This window comes from Echeneis naucrates, chromosome 11 (assembly GCF_900963305.1).
Source record: "Echeneis naucrates chromosome 11, fEcheNa1.1, whole genome shotgun sequence".
Taxonomy (NCBI): domain Eukaryota; kingdom Metazoa; phylum Chordata; class Actinopteri; order Carangiformes; family Echeneidae; genus Echeneis; species Echeneis naucrates.
The window spans coordinates 10604367-10621558 of NC_042521.1; the positions used below are offsets into that span (position 1 = coordinate 10604367).

The following is a 17192-nucleotide window of genomic DNA, read 5'->3' on the forward strand; positions in this document are numbered from 1 at the left end:
CTTTCTCTCTCCTCTCCAAGAGCCTTTTTTCCAGTGTGCCTGCCACCCTCACTTTCTCAACTAAATCCTTGCCTATGGTGTATGTTACACCTATCTCTTCCCTCCATGTAATGTCTCCTCCAACCCTCTTTAGCCTTCACTCTATCACTTCTTCTTCACTTGTCAGGGATCATGAATTTGTCACCTTTTTGACATACCAAGAGTCTGGGCTAGGTGGAAAGGAGAGTAGGGACAGCCCCATCCTGAATATTTCAAAAGGCAGTGATCCTCAACATGACCCTATCATCTGTTCTCAGCCTCTGATCCTCCATTTTACACTGTCAGACGTTCTGAGTCAGGGGCCTCGATAGCTCTCATTCCCACTGTCTCTCATGGGGATAAGCGATAGCTCACTACCAGAGGTCTTGATCGTAGTTGTAGTCCCTCTGAGTGAAGATCTTAAATCAATTCAGTACCAGGCACAGTAGATAAGAAATCATGGCTTTGTCACTCTGTAAGGAATAGAGAGGCTCAATAATACTGTATATAAACTGATCAGCCACAATATTAAAAGAGGTTTTAATATTGTCAGTCTGATTGTGTTGTTTTTTTTATATATATATATATGTGTGTGTGTGTGTGTGTGTGTGTGTGTGTGTGTGTGTGTGTGTGTGTGTGAGTGAGAGAATCTTCAGCAAGAGTTTGTCCAATTACTTCTAATCAACAATTTCCTTTTTCCTTGCAATTTAAATGGCGCACTTCATAAGAAGTGATCACTGAAGCGATGAAGCAGCAGTTTTTCGCCATGCTGGGATTTCACACATCTGTGTGTGTTTATCCAAACATTAATACCCAGATTGGTCACTCCAAATAAATAAATAAATAATATTTATTTGGAGTGACCAATTGAGTGATGCATTTATTTTGGCTGAGCAGAACATTGAGTTTTACCAGCCTGCTGCGGCCATCAATATTCCCCATGGGGACGGAGTGCTGGGATAGTGTTGTAGCATCTCAAAGTAGGACTGCTGATATACAATCCCTTACGCTGTTTAGATCCCAACAAAAGATGTGGTCAAAGGAAACACAGGCATTGATCGTTTCGTACTGATAATGTTGAAAAATACAACCCTTTATTGTTTTTACATTTAAAATTTGCCATGCTGAAGTAGTCACATATAGAAGAATTAATTCAGTTGGAGATCAAATGAAGTGATTTACCAGGGGTGCACAGTGTTCTCTGTAAAGGCTGATGTTATCTCTCATTCCCTCGACAAGGGCAAAGCTACAAAGTTCAATGGGGCTATAAGAGTGATAACCAAGAACGATTTGTACACGCACAGCAGAGGAATTTACAGGTTGGCTGTAGTGCTCATATAAAAAGAATCAGAATAATCTCTGCTTTCTCCCTTCCCCTGCTTCTCTCGTCTCTGGTGTACACTCAAAACTAATCTTTATGAGTGAAGGCTCAGGTTTCTTTTTGTTTTGTTTTTTTTCTTTGACAAGGTCATGCCTTCTCCAATATTAAACCTAAGGGACTCATTCTGAGAGAGAAATCCTGAATTACTTCTGTTTAATCAGAGCTCCAGTAAGAATGGGGTGCACAGTTGTTCACTAGTGTGTATCTAGAAAACATAAATAAACTAATACAAATATCAAAGAAGGATTGGATTGTTTAACTATTGAAGGTACCTCTAATGGAGCACATTTTAAATCTGCACCTGCTACATTGAGCTTTTTTATGTCTCTTTGAGCAAGTTTCTGTCATATCTGCTCCTTATTGTGTCTTACATTTCTTTGTTGTAAAACAAAGTGATAATTGAGATTATAAAAAAGAAGAAGATCAATTACTTATCATAATAAGATGTATCTGAAATTTACCACTGGAGAATCATAAAAGATAATCTTGCCAAGCACTTACTGTTATTTTGTGATATTACTAATGGGTTTTATAAGATTTCCCTCTGATTTAAATCTCCCTGAGGTTGCACCTCTGTGCCAGGGTTGACAGCTTAAAACTGGGCCGTTCTTCACTGTATCCAATTACTATTTGAATTAGATTTACTTGTTCACTTGAAGTAGCATTTATTACATTCTCTCTTGATACTGATCCCTGTAGCTATATTTTATAAATCTATAATAGTGATACACTATTTAAGTTCTTCATTGCTGAATTAATTTGACCACTTGAAATATTTCACAAGCCTTGCCCGAACACTGGGCAAATATTCAGCCAGTGGTTTGGCCGTTCGTCATATGAATAATTTTTTGCCTTGGCAGCCTTGAGACTCAAATGATGCAATTATGGTCTGTGGGCTGGTTGATCCACTACTTTGCTCCAGACTGAAATATTTCTCAATCAATCAAGTTACCTTACTGGAGACTGCTGGTGGCCCCCCCGACTTTTCCTCTTTCCTTTTGACCACTGGATGGGTTGCCATGAATTTTCATACAGACATTCATGTTCCCTTCATACTCTGTAACTCTAGTCTAGTTTACTCCCATCATCAGGTCAATGTTTCAGTTAGTTTTTCCCAAGTTGGTGGGCGAATCGGTGATGGTGGGATTGTCTGTTTTTGGTTTTGCTGCCATTCCCCCCGTTAACTGCATCCACTTGCATATGTTTAAATATCTAGATACACGTCTGTGTTTTTGTTTTAACAGAGGGACAGGAAGTGAAGGTCGGAGAGTACAATGCAATCGCTGATGTGCTGGACCTCATCAACAACTCCATAAGGTTCCAGGGTATGAACAACTTCAACTCCAGGTTTACTTGTGTCCCTCAGAGGGAAATTGATTGTGCAGTAGGTAAAACACAAATATAAAGGACAAACAGGGTGGTAGTGTGCCAAAAACAACAGCAGACACAACAAGCATCACAAGATAAAACTAAAAAAAAAAAGATATTAGTGTATTGGCCTGCTACTGTTTGTGACAGTGTGCAAGAGTTGACTGAAAGATGTGAAGCCCATTGAAGTAGAAAGTATCCTGATGCATCTGATGTGTGTTTTTATATACATTACAGGCACATCCCTGTCTTCACTCATTCGTTTACTCACTTACTGTACATACATACCAAGACAGAAATACCACTCAGTGTGGGGACCCAGCGCTCTCTCTTACCACTCTAAACTGCCTTTTTTCAGCTCAATTATTTAGTATATTTTTTGCCCCGACTGTGTTTGCTTGTGTTGACATACTTTGTAATTTGTTCAATCCCCCTGGCTATTCTCCTCTTCATCACCCTTGCCCCACAGAGAGAAACTAAAGGACGGTACCATCTAAAATGCTTGTTTCCACTCCCCAGACCACAGTAACTGGAGATGTGTAAACTGATGCCATTGAGATCGATTGGCACACTGACAGGAGAAAAATAGAGCAGAAGATAAGAAAGTGCAGGGGGTAACCACAATAACTTGACTGTGGTGCTTTGAGATACATACACTGAACTCAACTATGGGGAAACTGAGGAACAGGAAATGGATCTCAAATAACTGCATGTCTGCTGAAGTGGCACAGCTTTGTAGTGGAAAAGGAAAAGATTTGAAAGAGGCAGGACTTAAGCCATCAAAAGAGAGCAACCTCACAGGAAAATGGGAAAATGTCTAGAAAACCATTGGACAGTATGCTAAGAAAATACCATTTAGAGTGACATTATGTTTGAGGCTCATGTTAATAGACTGTCTTACAGCTTTACATTTGCTCTTGTATGTGTGTGCCACTTCCTTTCTTCTCAGGCGTGGAGCCTCCCAAGGACCGTACTTTTGTGCGTCTGCAGCGGCGCCACATTAATGTGCCCCTCTATAGCATCCTGTCCACCATCACCATCCTGGGCATGCTCATGGCTGGGGCTTTCCTGTTCTTTAACATCAAGAACCGGAACCACAGGTCTGTGACCGTTATTGGTAACAGCTTTAAGAGCGAGGGGTTAGATGAAGGTGAACTACTGAATTCAAATACATACACGTAAGGTGTTGAGGGAAAGCAAATGAGAGGTCGGTGTGAAGGGAGATGAAAGAGCGGGACAAATGAAGGACGAGAGGACTTACTGGAGATTGAGCAGTATTTGAACGAAATACTGAAGCATGAGGATGATGATTACTCTTCAACTACCTGGAGGCACATTATTTTCACTCTCTATACATGAATATCATTCTTGTATTTTATAGATGATTGATTCTATTCTTTTCTGTCTCTTGTCCTCCAGATTAATCAAGATGTCCAGTCCTTACATGAACAACCTGATAATCTTGGGAGGCATGCTCTCCTACGCCTCTATCTTCTTGTTTGGTTTGGATGGAGGTTTTGTCTCTGATAAAGAGTTTGAGACGCTCTGCACTGTGAGTTTCCCGAACACTTTTCACCACTACATAAAGTAGAAGCCGGGCAGATTAGTTTTTAATGAAACAATAATAACGTCCTTTGGTCTCTTAATGTAAATTCCCTGCAATTGCATTTTCCAAGTTGTTACATTAGGTTTCACGTAACAACTTCTCAACCAAAAATCCACAAGTAAAAATATTTATCACATAAACAAATCCTTGTAACTTCCATGTTTGGGGAAAACAAATAAAGTAAGACATTTAATTTAATAAACAAATTAAACAATGAATAAATGAATCATTAAAGTGACCAAATGCTCAAGCACGTCACTCGTTTTCCAAAATTCTCAAATGTCATACTCATTGAATGCTTCAAACGCTAACGAGATTAGCTTTAGTCATTGCATTTAACTCAACTTTAGCATTTTTGAAACTTCATATAAGTAAGATGAGCTATAACATGGAGAATGTTGTTGAAACACTAACCATCTGCTATGTGACAAACCAAGCAGAAATTGATTGAATCTCTCTTCGGGTCTATAGCTAGCATGGAAGACATTACGTTTCGCCCCTCAGGTAGCATTACTGTGTGACTTTGTACATGCCAGATTAATTAAAGAGTTTTGATTACAGTGATAACTGGTTTCCGCTGAGATATAACACTCCTAGACACACACACACACACAGTAAAGTAGTATCAGACAAGGCAAGTCTTGTGCTCTACCACCTGGCTAAAGCTTTGCTGCAGAACCAAATCAGAGCTTGTTCCTTCAGATGAGGTGGTACAGCAAAGAAGCACAGAGGTTGATCCCTTCACCATCAATCAATATGTGCTGGTGTCCTTGAGAAATTATGCTGTAATTGTTTTTTGCTGTCTTTTTTTCACAAATGCTCTGTCCTTGCCTGGCTTTATTGCTTTCTCGACATGGTGGAAAGTGTCACAAGAGGAGAGCCAGGCGTAAATGTGTGTGGGTGTAGAGGACCTGCGGTTCAGATGTGTTTCACACAGAACAACAGAGACACACAAACAAACATCAGATAAAGCTGAAACACACAAGTATACACATATACAGACTCTGTAGCTATATTAGGATTTTGTTGGCTTTATTCAAATTCAGAGCTTTTAAAACACTTCAGCAGTGTCTTTTGTGCAAAAACAGTACAAGCTCTCAGGAGTGTGACAGCTTCAGTGGTCCAGGACATTCTCCCAAAGCTCAAAACCTGAAGAGTAAAAAATAAATTGACAGTTTCTTATTTTTAGAGCGCTTTACAATGTTAGTTTGAATGAGCTTCTCAAGAAAATATAACTGTCAGATCAGATGTTGTTTTAATCCTTGATCACACGATTATCTCTTTTCCTGTGGTTCTGATAGGTTCGGACATGGATTCTCATTGTTGGATACACCACAGCTTTCGGAGCCATGTTTGCCAAGACCTGGAGGGTGCACGCCATCTTCAAAAATGTGAAGATGAAGAAGAAGGTATACATGAAAAAAAAAATTAAATATTGATAATACTGTATTAAATTTATAATGTATTGAATGCTTCATTGACCAGTGGCCTTCACTATATATTTATTTGTTATTATTTAATGGAGATATGATCTATTCTGTCTAAACCTGGATCTGTAACCTTTTTTTAATCACTGCATGTGCTTGATAGGATAAATACCAGTTCAGATAACCACAGAAACCGATAGACGTGATGGACCTTATCCAGGAGGCTTCATATTGGTATTGAAAGCCCACCACTGCTGCGTGGGCGCTGGTATTCAGACACTTGCTTTTAACAAACACTGAAAGACTGGCAGTCCATGGCACCTGCTTTTAGAATCATCTATGAAAGAAAAAAAAATCTGAAATACAAATGACTCTTTTAACATCTGACCCAATCTGCTCCAATGGCCCAGTTATATAAAGCGGTGCCAAGTTCACTGAGTGTAACTGTGTTTGGTCTTCTTGTATTTATAGCTCTTGCCCTCCCCCTCATTGTCTCTCTCCCTATATATCAGAGGAAGTGTGGGTGGCCTGCCACAAAAAGAGCGAGAAAGACAAGGAAGGAGGGATGGATCAAAGAGTTGGAGAAGTTTAAGAGATATAGTGGCAGAAGGGAGGGTACAGAGACAGGAGGAGGAAGACAAAGATGGCCAGAGAAAGGGATGAGACAAACGGCTTTGAAAATGGGTTGGGCACTTTACGATGAAAAGTGGAAAGCTCAAAAAACGGCAAAAGATAGATAAAAATAAAAAGACTTCAAATTACCAACTAAAAGAAAAGAAACCATGAGTTGACTCTACTTTTATTATTGCTACTGTAATTTTGTGGTAAGGTCAGTACACTCTCACTGCATCGGCTGTTTAAATGTTTCCAAATTAATGGCAGTTGGCCTGACTTCTCATATTTTCATTGTCATATATTCAAAGTATTCATTAGAGGAAACCCAAACAGTTTTACCTCTGTGTGTGCAGTATCTCTTTCCTGACCCTTCACGGCCAATTATCTTTGATCCATTCATCCTCTCTAGCTTATTTTCCTTTGCTAAAGGAGACAACACAGAGGAACGATTTTCTACTACCACTTAAGCCTCGAGATATATTCTCTGTTGGCTCCAGGCCTGGGTCAGTGTTTTACAAACACACACACATCTATGTGTATGTGTGTCTATATGTTACATCACACTTGCTCCACACTGATTGAGGGCAGTTGCTTTGGCTTCAGAGGGGGGCAAGCTGGAGTGTTGGCCATATTTTCTTCAAATAGTTGGGCTGGGAGTGCCTCCCGCACTCCCTCAAGCTTCGTTCAATCTTTTTGCTCACACACTGGGAAAGCATCGATTGTAAATCAGTGGTGTGTTCAATAAGGGTTCCACTCGGTGGGCTGTGGCTGGTACTTCTTCACTTCTTAAAGAGCTCAGTGCCAGAGACAGTATGCAGTGGTGTGAGGGGGTCTGTCAATCAAGGTCATTCTTCACCACCTACACACAAAAACACACCACAGACACACACAAACACACTCAGTTAAAAATAAATCACCAGTACTTACACCCTCACCCCTACTACTTTCGTAACACATGTGCACATACATATGTATATAAATGTTATATAGTGAGGTATAAAGGTTAGTTCATCTGATAACTTCAAAATCTTTCATTTTCTTATGCTTTATTTCCATGAACAAATTCATCTGTATACATGAAGACTATAGAACCCAACAAGTATGTCTGTGCCAATATTAGTGGAGAAAAGGAAATAGTAGATAACACTTCAGGTAATTCAGAGTCATTACTCAATTTTTCTTGCAAACTCATTGGCACAGTAACATATCATATTTGAGCAGATGGTGGTGTAGAGTTTTTAAGTCTTTAATTTGTCATTTTTCCCCAAAATATCACACATTTTTCATATCATTGTTACAACTGTTCCTTTGTTGGAATTATAGATTTGTTTAATATGACATATAAAAAGAGTTGTTTTTTTTTTTTTTTTACCAATATTCAAGAAAATTTCTTTCTTCTTTCTTTCATGTCTTTTGAAGTTTCCATTTAACATTTGACATGCGTTGCTTCTCTACTCTGCCCTGATTAGCAATCTTTCTACAAGACATGTGCCTCAACTTTCCTTGCCAATATTTGTTCAATGCCATGACCATCAAAGCAGAGCAGATCCAAAAAACAAACCCTTCATGCATCTCATCCTGAGCCCACTGGTGGATACACAGTGTGAGACCTGTGTGTTGCATCTGGGCTATGTGATACTCTCCAAACACAGCCCTGCTTGTGTACCCTGACCTTTCTTTTGATCTGCAGTTCCAGATAGTCAAATGCTATTATAAATAAAGATCACAAACAGGTCACGGCTTTCATCCTTCTAAAGTTCATGGTACAAAAGAAGCCTTTTAGTGGTCAACAGTGTTGGCTCTTGTTTGGTGGATCGTTTCCACATTCTCTGGCCACAAGATAGCAAATCCATCATTTGTTGGTGGCTTAATATTGACAGAACTAGATGTTCCTCAGAGTTTTAGAGTTGTGCGATGTTTGATGCTTAATATGCAACATGTAGTGTCAGTATGAAATTCCGAACAAGGTCTTGGTCTTTGGACACAATTTGGCTGGTTTCCTGTCCTAGTAGGTGGTTAATTGCAGCTAAATGCGGTGTAATCAGTCCCTGATTAGATGTTAGAATAAAACCAGCAGGGGTCTGGGTCATAGGACGAGGTGAGAATCACTTGGTTCACATAATTACAATGGTCAATAAGAAATGTCTCTATGTCCATGTCCATAGAGAAATGGCTCTATGGACATAAATACTATTACATAACATTAGCAGGTGTGAACTATTTGGCTAATACAAGCATCTCTTTTTTTCCTTCCAGATCATAAAGGACCAGAAGTTGTTGATTATTGTTGGCGGGATGCTGCTAATCGACTTGTGCATCTTAATTTGCTGGCAGATTGTGGATCCGCTTAAGAGGACTGTGGAAGAATACAGCTTGGAGGTCAGTGTGCTTTGTGATGTTTTTTCACACTCTCCAAACTTGTGCTTGATTGGGGTTTTGTTTTTGTTGATGTAATATGATTTGCCTCAACTGGGAAAATCCCTGTGGCATAAATTCTTGCTAAAAATGCCTGTGTATTTGGAGTTCGGGCAAACAAAATGTCCGCCTTGGGCTGTAGCACGAGCATCTGTGTTGTGCTTGTTATTTTTGGGTCAGGATGTGAGCCATCGCTGCCTCCTGTGCTCATCCCATGGCCGGACATTTGCCAGCTTGGATGTGAGACTTTGGCAAGGCCTGTTGGAAAAGAGGCACTTGGCATCACTTTCTCCTTGTGGTGTGGGGTAGAATGAACTCTACTTTGCTGTGACTGGTTAGAGAAGACTCAGATTGTCTAAGACTGGTACAAGATTAGTTTAGCAGTGTGCCCGATTGGCTAAAATGAACATATAGTAACTTTGGCATCAAAGATTGATGGTGTGTGAAAAGTGTTTTCAGTTAGTCACAACACTATTAGCAGATAACTGTCAGTGCCATTAAGGGAATGAAGAATGTGAATCAATGAGGCACAACTGAACATTTTTTATTGTCTGAGGATTTAGTCACTTTGGCTAAAATGGCAGATTGAGTTATCATTCCTTCTTGTCTTTAGAACGACATTTTTTTCAGGATGCTTTAACAGTTTGGTGCATCTGTCTCTCAATCTTCTGGTGCAGTTTATCACTTGTGTGTCCAGCAGACTACCTGAAGACCTAAAGACTGTGTTTAAGCACTTAAGTCAGGAAGGTTTCAGATACTAAAATAACTTTTATCATTCATTTCTCAGAATGTCAGCACGTACTGGGGTGATTTTCTACTGTCCTACTGCTCAAACATAAGGCTGTGGAATTCAAATATGGGCTTGCATCAGGCTGAGGGCAACTAATGCAGTGTAACGGAAAAATGAGCTAAGGAGCTGTTGCAGTAAGGCATACTGTACAAATGGGATAGGCACTGCATCTGCATGTGACACTGAATTTTTAGTGACGATGTTCACTGCAGCTGTGGTTTGTTAAATGTGAAGAATGCTGTTGAAGCAAGTAAAGTTTCAAAAGTGGCTGACAATAATGTTAAATCATGTTAAGTACTTTTTTCTTTTCAGTTTACTGGATTTGTCTATGCCACTGGGCTTGTTAAACTAACAATAGCATGACTGAAAAATCTATTTTGCATTGCTATATATTATCCCCTTTATGTGGAGAAAAATAATGAAACAAGAAAAATTATGTTTACACTACTGTTGGTGCTAATAACTGACAAGCAGGAGCAATTATTCTGCTGCAGCTGAGATTAAATCCTATGTCTTTGAAGACCACACACCAAGGATCCTGCTAAGTGGAGATTCTCCCTAATGAGTTGTCTTTCAAGTCCCCTAGACTTCTGTATGTCAGCCAGGAGACTGTCAGCATTGGTTCGGATCCTTCGTGACCCTTCTACTAAACAGAGGTCATCAGAAGGTCGCTGCAGTGAGCGTAGGGTTTAATGGTGGATTTTCATGGGGACTTCTTTTGATTGTATTGAATAAATGATGTTACCTTTTTTGTTGCCAAGTGTTGCGAAGGATGAAAGGTTGTCTGACACTGTCTTGCACTCAGTTTTGACTTTTTCATGTGTTCGATTACATGAAGATGTTGTGAAGTGATAAATAGTGCTTATGTAAGAGGAGTGGGAGCAGGTCAGCCTCTGAATTTTTTATACCCATCTCAGACCTTGATGAAAAGATTCTTGTGGGAGATCTATGAGGAAGAAACCTGTATGTAATACTGTAATAATCATCTCATGCTTCTTTTGCCATATTCTGAAGGTACACATAAGGCACGTTTACAACTCTGGAAAAAGCAGTATTTCATTTCTGATAAGAGCCACTTACATATTTAAGCCTGCCTAGAGGGGTGTAATGAACCCTTGCCTAACATATTCATTTGTGAATGTTGTCAGTGTGTTCATTTGAATCCTTGTGGAGTATTCTCAGACTCTAAGCCTCTGGCCAGGGGAGTGTTGAGAATATATTAAACACTCAGTGTAGGAGTCTGCACCCCTCTGGGGTCATGGATCTGCATGCTTGGGCTCAGGCAGAGGCTCCCCAGACCTACTCCACCTGCCAGACTTACAGCACCAGTAGCAGTGAACCCTTGAGGCTCAGCTAAAGGAGAGGCAGCCTGGGGCTCCTTTGTGCTCAGTGACTCCAGGCTTTTCAGGTGGGACCAGGAACCACTAGGCAACCCAAATACACAAAAACTGGGTCAGGAGTAGGGATAGGCTGGGAGAAAACACTGGAGTTATCTGGCTGGGAGCTATATAAGTCATTTTAAAGAATAACAAATAAACATATTGCCATCCCACTATGTTTATTTGTTGATTGCACTACTAGAGCTGTAGAAGGGTTAGACTTTGAGGATGCAGTGTTGGTAAGCTGGGGCCACTGTGCACAAGGATCCAATCCAAAATGAAGTTTCAATAAAACATAGCATCATTTCACAAAAATATTCAACCTGGCAGAAGTCCACCCAGGTTTAATGGCTCATATTAAAGCCCACTGTGTTTTTTAAAACTGCAATTTTTTTCACATATATATCTACAGTAGGAGGAATGGGGGTGGTTGGGTTAGAGAACTGGCTAAATGGGACCATGGTGGATGGTTGCATAGCTCAGAAACCAGTGAGAGCAGCCCTTGTGACTAACAGTAATTGGCAAAAGGAGAAGGACCATTAGGTACCCAGTTAACTGTGAACTCTTGAACATTTTTCATTTTCTTTCTCTCTTTGTCCAAACCCTTTTATGATTTTGAAATTTAAATTTTTCTGGTCCAATTCATATTGCCATATAAAATCAATAAAACTGAAAATTTTAACAACAGTTTAGTTTAAATGATGATAAGCGTGTGCAGAGAGTTAACATGATCGATGGAGTGATGATTTGGTTAAAAGGAAATCTGTCCTTCACTCAGGGAATTGTGCTCCACGAGAAAGCATTTGGGAATTGATCAAGCAGCCCAGACACTGCTGCAGACTGTAGTTAACGGTTGTTAGGGTGCAGTTTATCTCCACTGTCGTGTACTGGTGAAAAAGAAAGCAGGTCCACATGATTTACAAGATTACTTTTTTTTTTCTCTCTGATTATTTCTGGTTCTAGGATTTTAATTCTGGACTGAGGTTTATAAATTTTTTCATTATTACTGTTGAAGTATATTGTTAGAACATTAAGGCCTTGGTGAAGTAAATTGTAAACAGCTGATAGAGAATTACACTCATGACACCATGCATACCATCTTATAGCGTAAGAATTAAATAAATAAACAAGATGGCATTAAACCAATTATATTTGATTACATTAGACTAGTCTGAAAATGGAATAGCCGACTGTGCTAAAAGGACCAAAAAAAGACCAAACCCAATCAAATTTTGACCTTAAAATCCAAAAATGAAATTGAATCAAAGATTTGGAGAACTGTGACACCGCTAGCTTCCAGTCATTATTGTGATTCTTGGGTGGGCTTTAAATTCACTCCACTTACATTGATTATTTGTTTTTATTCACAAGGGGGTGGAATATTAGATGTTTACTTTTTTTAGTCCTGAGATGATTATCCTGTTAATAATTTTGATCATGTCCCAGGTGCTGTCGGACCCAGGCATGGGTTAGCATGGAATGTGCCTTTGGAATCACTGCAGATTGTAGTTTTAGGGTGCTTTTCTTTCTGTCTCACTCTCACTTCCTTCCTGTCTTTCTAACGCTGCCACCCCCTTTCTTTGTCCAACTGTATTGAGTAGAGAGTAACATTGACCTCAGGGTGCCAGACTTGTATCTATCTGCTGTATCGAAGGTTTTGCTGTTTGACAACATTGTGTACTGAACAGCACTCACCAGTCCGCAATTTGAGCCATCACACACAAGGTCTTGATAACAGGGATAGTAAGAGTCAACATTTTTTATAGGAATGTTAGTTGCATTTTAAATGTTGTGAAGACAGATATTCATCAATGCCGTAGTGTGTTTGAGAGCAAAGCAGATTACACTGAGGTGAGCTCTTACATCTATGTCCTGTGTGGTCAGAGATGTGAGGACATATTAATATTATAAGTAGATAGCCGGCTTTTGTTGAAATTGTAATTGAAATGATCTTGCTCATGCTATCTAACCAAGATTTAGCCTGTTGAAACATGGACAAAATCAATCCTCTGTATCACCAGGGGTGAACCCTCTGCTCTGAATGCAGGAAGCTAAGTTTAATGAGTTACCATTAGCAAAACTAGGGCATCCCCCTTTGCATCCTTTATTAGCATTAGCAATAAGATGAAACTGTGAAGAGGCTGACAATAGATCCTCGTGGAATGCTTCATAAAATATGACTGATTTAATACCCTACAAAATAAAAGTAACGAAAGGCTAGAGATCACGGAGAGAGTTAAGGCTTTGAGTCTCCAAAATGAGATGAGAGTGACCCCGAGTCTTATTTCATGGCTGTACTTCAAGCCCCCAGTTCTAATTACAGTATGCAGATGATGTGCCTTCACCAGAAATTACTTGCGACCTTGACATGGTGGACAACCTCTTTGAACCAAGCCTGGCTTCTGATCTGCACTTAAGTGTGTACAATACAAAAAATAAAACTTAATTGACTGAAAAATTTCAGATTAAAGGCAACTTTGCCAAGATTGTAGGATTTTTTTTTTTTTTAAGTGCTCTAACCACTAAATCCTAACAGCAGAGAAAATATTGTGCTTATCTTTTCCCTGGGAGCTCAGTGAGTGCAGGAATCAGTCTAGCTGCTCCAGAAACGTCCTGAGAATTCTGATGGAGATGTTGGACGGCAGTGAGCAATTAGATCCATTTTGTGCCTTGTTAATAATTGAGCATTTGTTAATGGCGTAGATGTTTCAGCAGCAGGGCAGACTGCTGGTAGCCATCAGATGGAGCCCTTTTGACTGACAAAGATTGCAGTCTTAATGCAAACATGTGCGTTGAAGCACATACATGTGTGTGGATTGAACTTCTGTATTTTCTGCTCCATGTATCCACACCTTCATACAATGACCTTGTATGCATGTTTGAGCCTGTATATGTATAGGTGGAATGTATGTGCTCACTAATACATTGGCTTTTGTACCTAACCTTGTGTGTTTACATACACATTCACCTCTTTTCTCATGGTACTGGGCATTGTCCCCCTTTTATCATGAAGGACAGACAGTGGAGAAAGGATGATTAGCATTCTGTCGGAAGCGGCTGCAGATCCCACTTCTCTATAGTCTCTCATCTAGTTTCTTTTTCCTTCCCCTCCCTCCATCGTAATTTTTTCCAGCTTGGAAGTGCTGTAAGCAGCGGCAGGCGGGTGAGCTGCAAAAAATAAATAAATAAATAAATAAATAAAAAATATTGCAGTGTGGCATCACCATGGCAACGGCCATGGTTTCTGACATCCATAACACACAAAGGAGCAATTTTGATCTGAGACAAAAATAGCAGGTGAGGGCACCCACTTCAGCATGGTGACACATGCAGAGAAGATGTTCAGTATTTATAGAGCAATACTGTACATGCACGGGGCTGAAAGACCGTCACTGACTGATAGGAGCAGATGCACACACACTCTGCACGTTTCCAGATAGAAGTTTAGGTTCACTCACAGAGATTCCCCTCTGCTTTCCAGCCTCTGCCGCCCCCACCTGTACCAAGTAAGGCAATGAGAGAGAGCAAGAGAGAAGGGAAGGGGGCGGGAGAGGGGGTGTTCTAATGCACTCATCTATTCCCAATACCTTATCACTGCAGTAGCGAGCCAATATATGACTCACTGGTAGCATTAAATGTGGAAATATTCCTCTTGATGTGTTAATGGTGAGATGATGGTGATTAGCTTAAATGTGAGGCCTCATTATCAGCAGTGGAGATCAAGACAGGTACCTGAATGCTTGGCTGAGTCGGAAATGGATGAGGGCTGAAGTACAGCCTGCAGCTGACCAGAGACTAAAGAGCACTGTTCAGGTCTCCGATAGCTGGCCTTAACATAAATCCTGTGGTCAGATACCAGGCAGACATTTTTTACTTGTCATTACAATACACCTAAAGTGGCATTGCAATTTTTGTTGCTGATAGGCTTTGAAGCACCATCTGTCGATGGTGTTAGCATGCTGTTGTCACAGGATGGGGAAAGCACATTGTTATTAATACAATTTCTAAAAACTGAGGCAAGTCACTGTACGTAACTCTGCTGAAAGCCACAGACGAAGAAGGCAAGTTTTTGCATCTGGTGTAATTTCTATTAATAATTACATCAGCTCAAGTTGACAGCAGACACCTGCTGTTAGTTGTTCTTCGATGCTCCAAGCTAGTTTGTATTTACTGTCAGTTTTCATGCATCTTTAGTTGAATCTATTCACAAAAAAATAACTGCCTTAGAATTGTTGTCTTTCAATTAAATAGATTCTATGTACTGTAATTATACATGAATGCAGTGTAATGTGTAGCACAATAGCACTCCTTCAAGAGGTGATCATCCAGATTTTCAATGTTGGATATTTATGAAGTTGAGTTCAACTTCTCACTGTAAAGCATGCACATTAATAGCTTCAGGATTAGAGGATAGATGGTAATTTAATACTTAAATATTAGCGTTTTTATATCTAAGTTTAGATTGATGGCAGATGTTTCTTTCACCCTTTATTTTTTTCCTCAGATTTCTGTGGGTGTCTTCTCAGACTATTTTCACAGATAACAAACTCTCTTCTGCTCCCATGGCTATTAGGTCTTCTCACATTCAGTTCCCTCCCATTTATGAAAGTTTTTTCTATTTCATCATCCCAGTGAAGGGCATTTATGGAACGTCTCCATATATAATACAAGAAACAAATTCCTTTTAATAAGCAGGTTTCCTACAACACAGCTTGCCACTGTTACCATGTGCAGCAACCTGTCCTTCCATCTGAAAAAGTAGATGTCCAACAATCTTCTGTATTATGCAGTTTGGAGGACGTTTGAAGACATGTAATTCAAAATTGATGTACTAATAAAAAATTGTACATCTCAAAATTTCAGCTTCAGTGTTGGGAGGAGGTGAAATACCATTTACATTTTGAAAAGCAAAGGTTATTCAATTGAATAATTACCTCATTGGAAGTGGTGTCATCAAAAGGACCAGTAGTAATGTAAACTATGTATGCTTGTTAAATGTTTTTGCACAAAAAATAAAGGCGTCTTCAATTATCGTTGAACATTGCAGCTATACATACATCAACCTCTGTTGTTGTTCCTGCCCTTCCCCCCACGCTTTCACACAGGTTCTCCTCTGCAGTCCCTGCAAACTGTTGATGTTGTGAATGGCATCTCAAGGGCACAATATATATATATATATATATATATATACATATTTTTCCCACTGTCAGTCTGCTCTTAAAAAAAAAAAAGAAAAAAAAAGCTGAAAGGATAGTTATATATACATTTCATTAAATTCCATTGGCTCTTAATTCTCAAAATTAAGCATACTGCATCTAGTTATTTTTAGAGAAGCTGCACTAAAATGCAATTCAACCCAAAACTGAGATTCATGAATAATTTATTCTGTAAAATGAAGAACAATGTCATCTGCAGCATTATCTAAAATGGGCTTTGAGGCTCCTTTGTTAGTGTTGAGTAAAGCCCTTGCCGAGATCAATGCCTTTTCAAAGTAAACTGGGTCATTAAGGGATAACCACCACCCACCTAGGCCTTTTCTCATTGACCAACCCTGGAGGGAAGAAGGAAGGCTGGGGGAGAACAGAAAGGGAAGGTACAGAGACTTCACACATTCTAGGTGATTTGTACCAAATGGTGATCACCAAAAGGAAGGTTATGCATTGCACTGCATGTGTTGCATTATTATGTTGCTTCAAGTCCTGTACATAACAGAAATCTCAACAACATATTAAAATATGCTCAGCTGGAATGATCATCTTGCTGATATGAAACCACATAACCACCTCCAACTTCAAATCACAGACACTCATTTCAGACATCACGGTTACATCTCCTTATAGCTATTTCCGCAATTACTGTGAAAGGTTCAGAGACACCAGCACACCTCTGATAGTGCCTCTGATGTTGGACTGTTATTTTGAAGTCCCCCAAGGTATCCTCACTTAGTGTGTCACATGTTTTACCTCAGGGATACCTGCCTCTGTTTATAGTCTTGCCTGTTTTTTCATTTCCCAGCCAGCACACCCAGGCAGGACAAAAGCCTCAACCTACAGAGTGCTGCATTATGAACATTCATATCTTTTTACAAATAGTTTTCTGTGATCATGTTATTGATTAACATTCTAAATCATCTTACACTAAAGAAATGTAGAGAAAAATTATTCTGTCAAAGCAAGACCCAAATGAATGATAA

The 17192-nt window shown here is 39.6% G+C and overlaps 1 protein-coding gene across 1 annotated transcript in view; it reads left to right on the forward strand.

The window, feature by feature from the left end:
- Positions 1 to 17192, forward strand: part of gabbr2 (gamma-aminobutyric acid (GABA) B receptor, 2) — a 143765-nt gene that overhangs the window by 95733 nt on the left and 30840 nt on the right. Inside the window, exons 9-13 of the mRNA XM_029514678.1 lie at positions 2644 to 2724; positions 3717 to 3867; positions 4187 to 4319; positions 5675 to 5782; positions 8672 to 8794. Coding sequence (XP_029370538.1) covers positions 2644 to 2724; positions 3717 to 3867; positions 4187 to 4319; positions 5675 to 5782; positions 8672 to 8794 — 596 coding nt within the window. The remainder of the gene's footprint in view (positions 1 to 2643; positions 2725 to 3716; positions 3868 to 4186; positions 4320 to 5674; positions 5783 to 8671; positions 8795 to 17192) is intronic.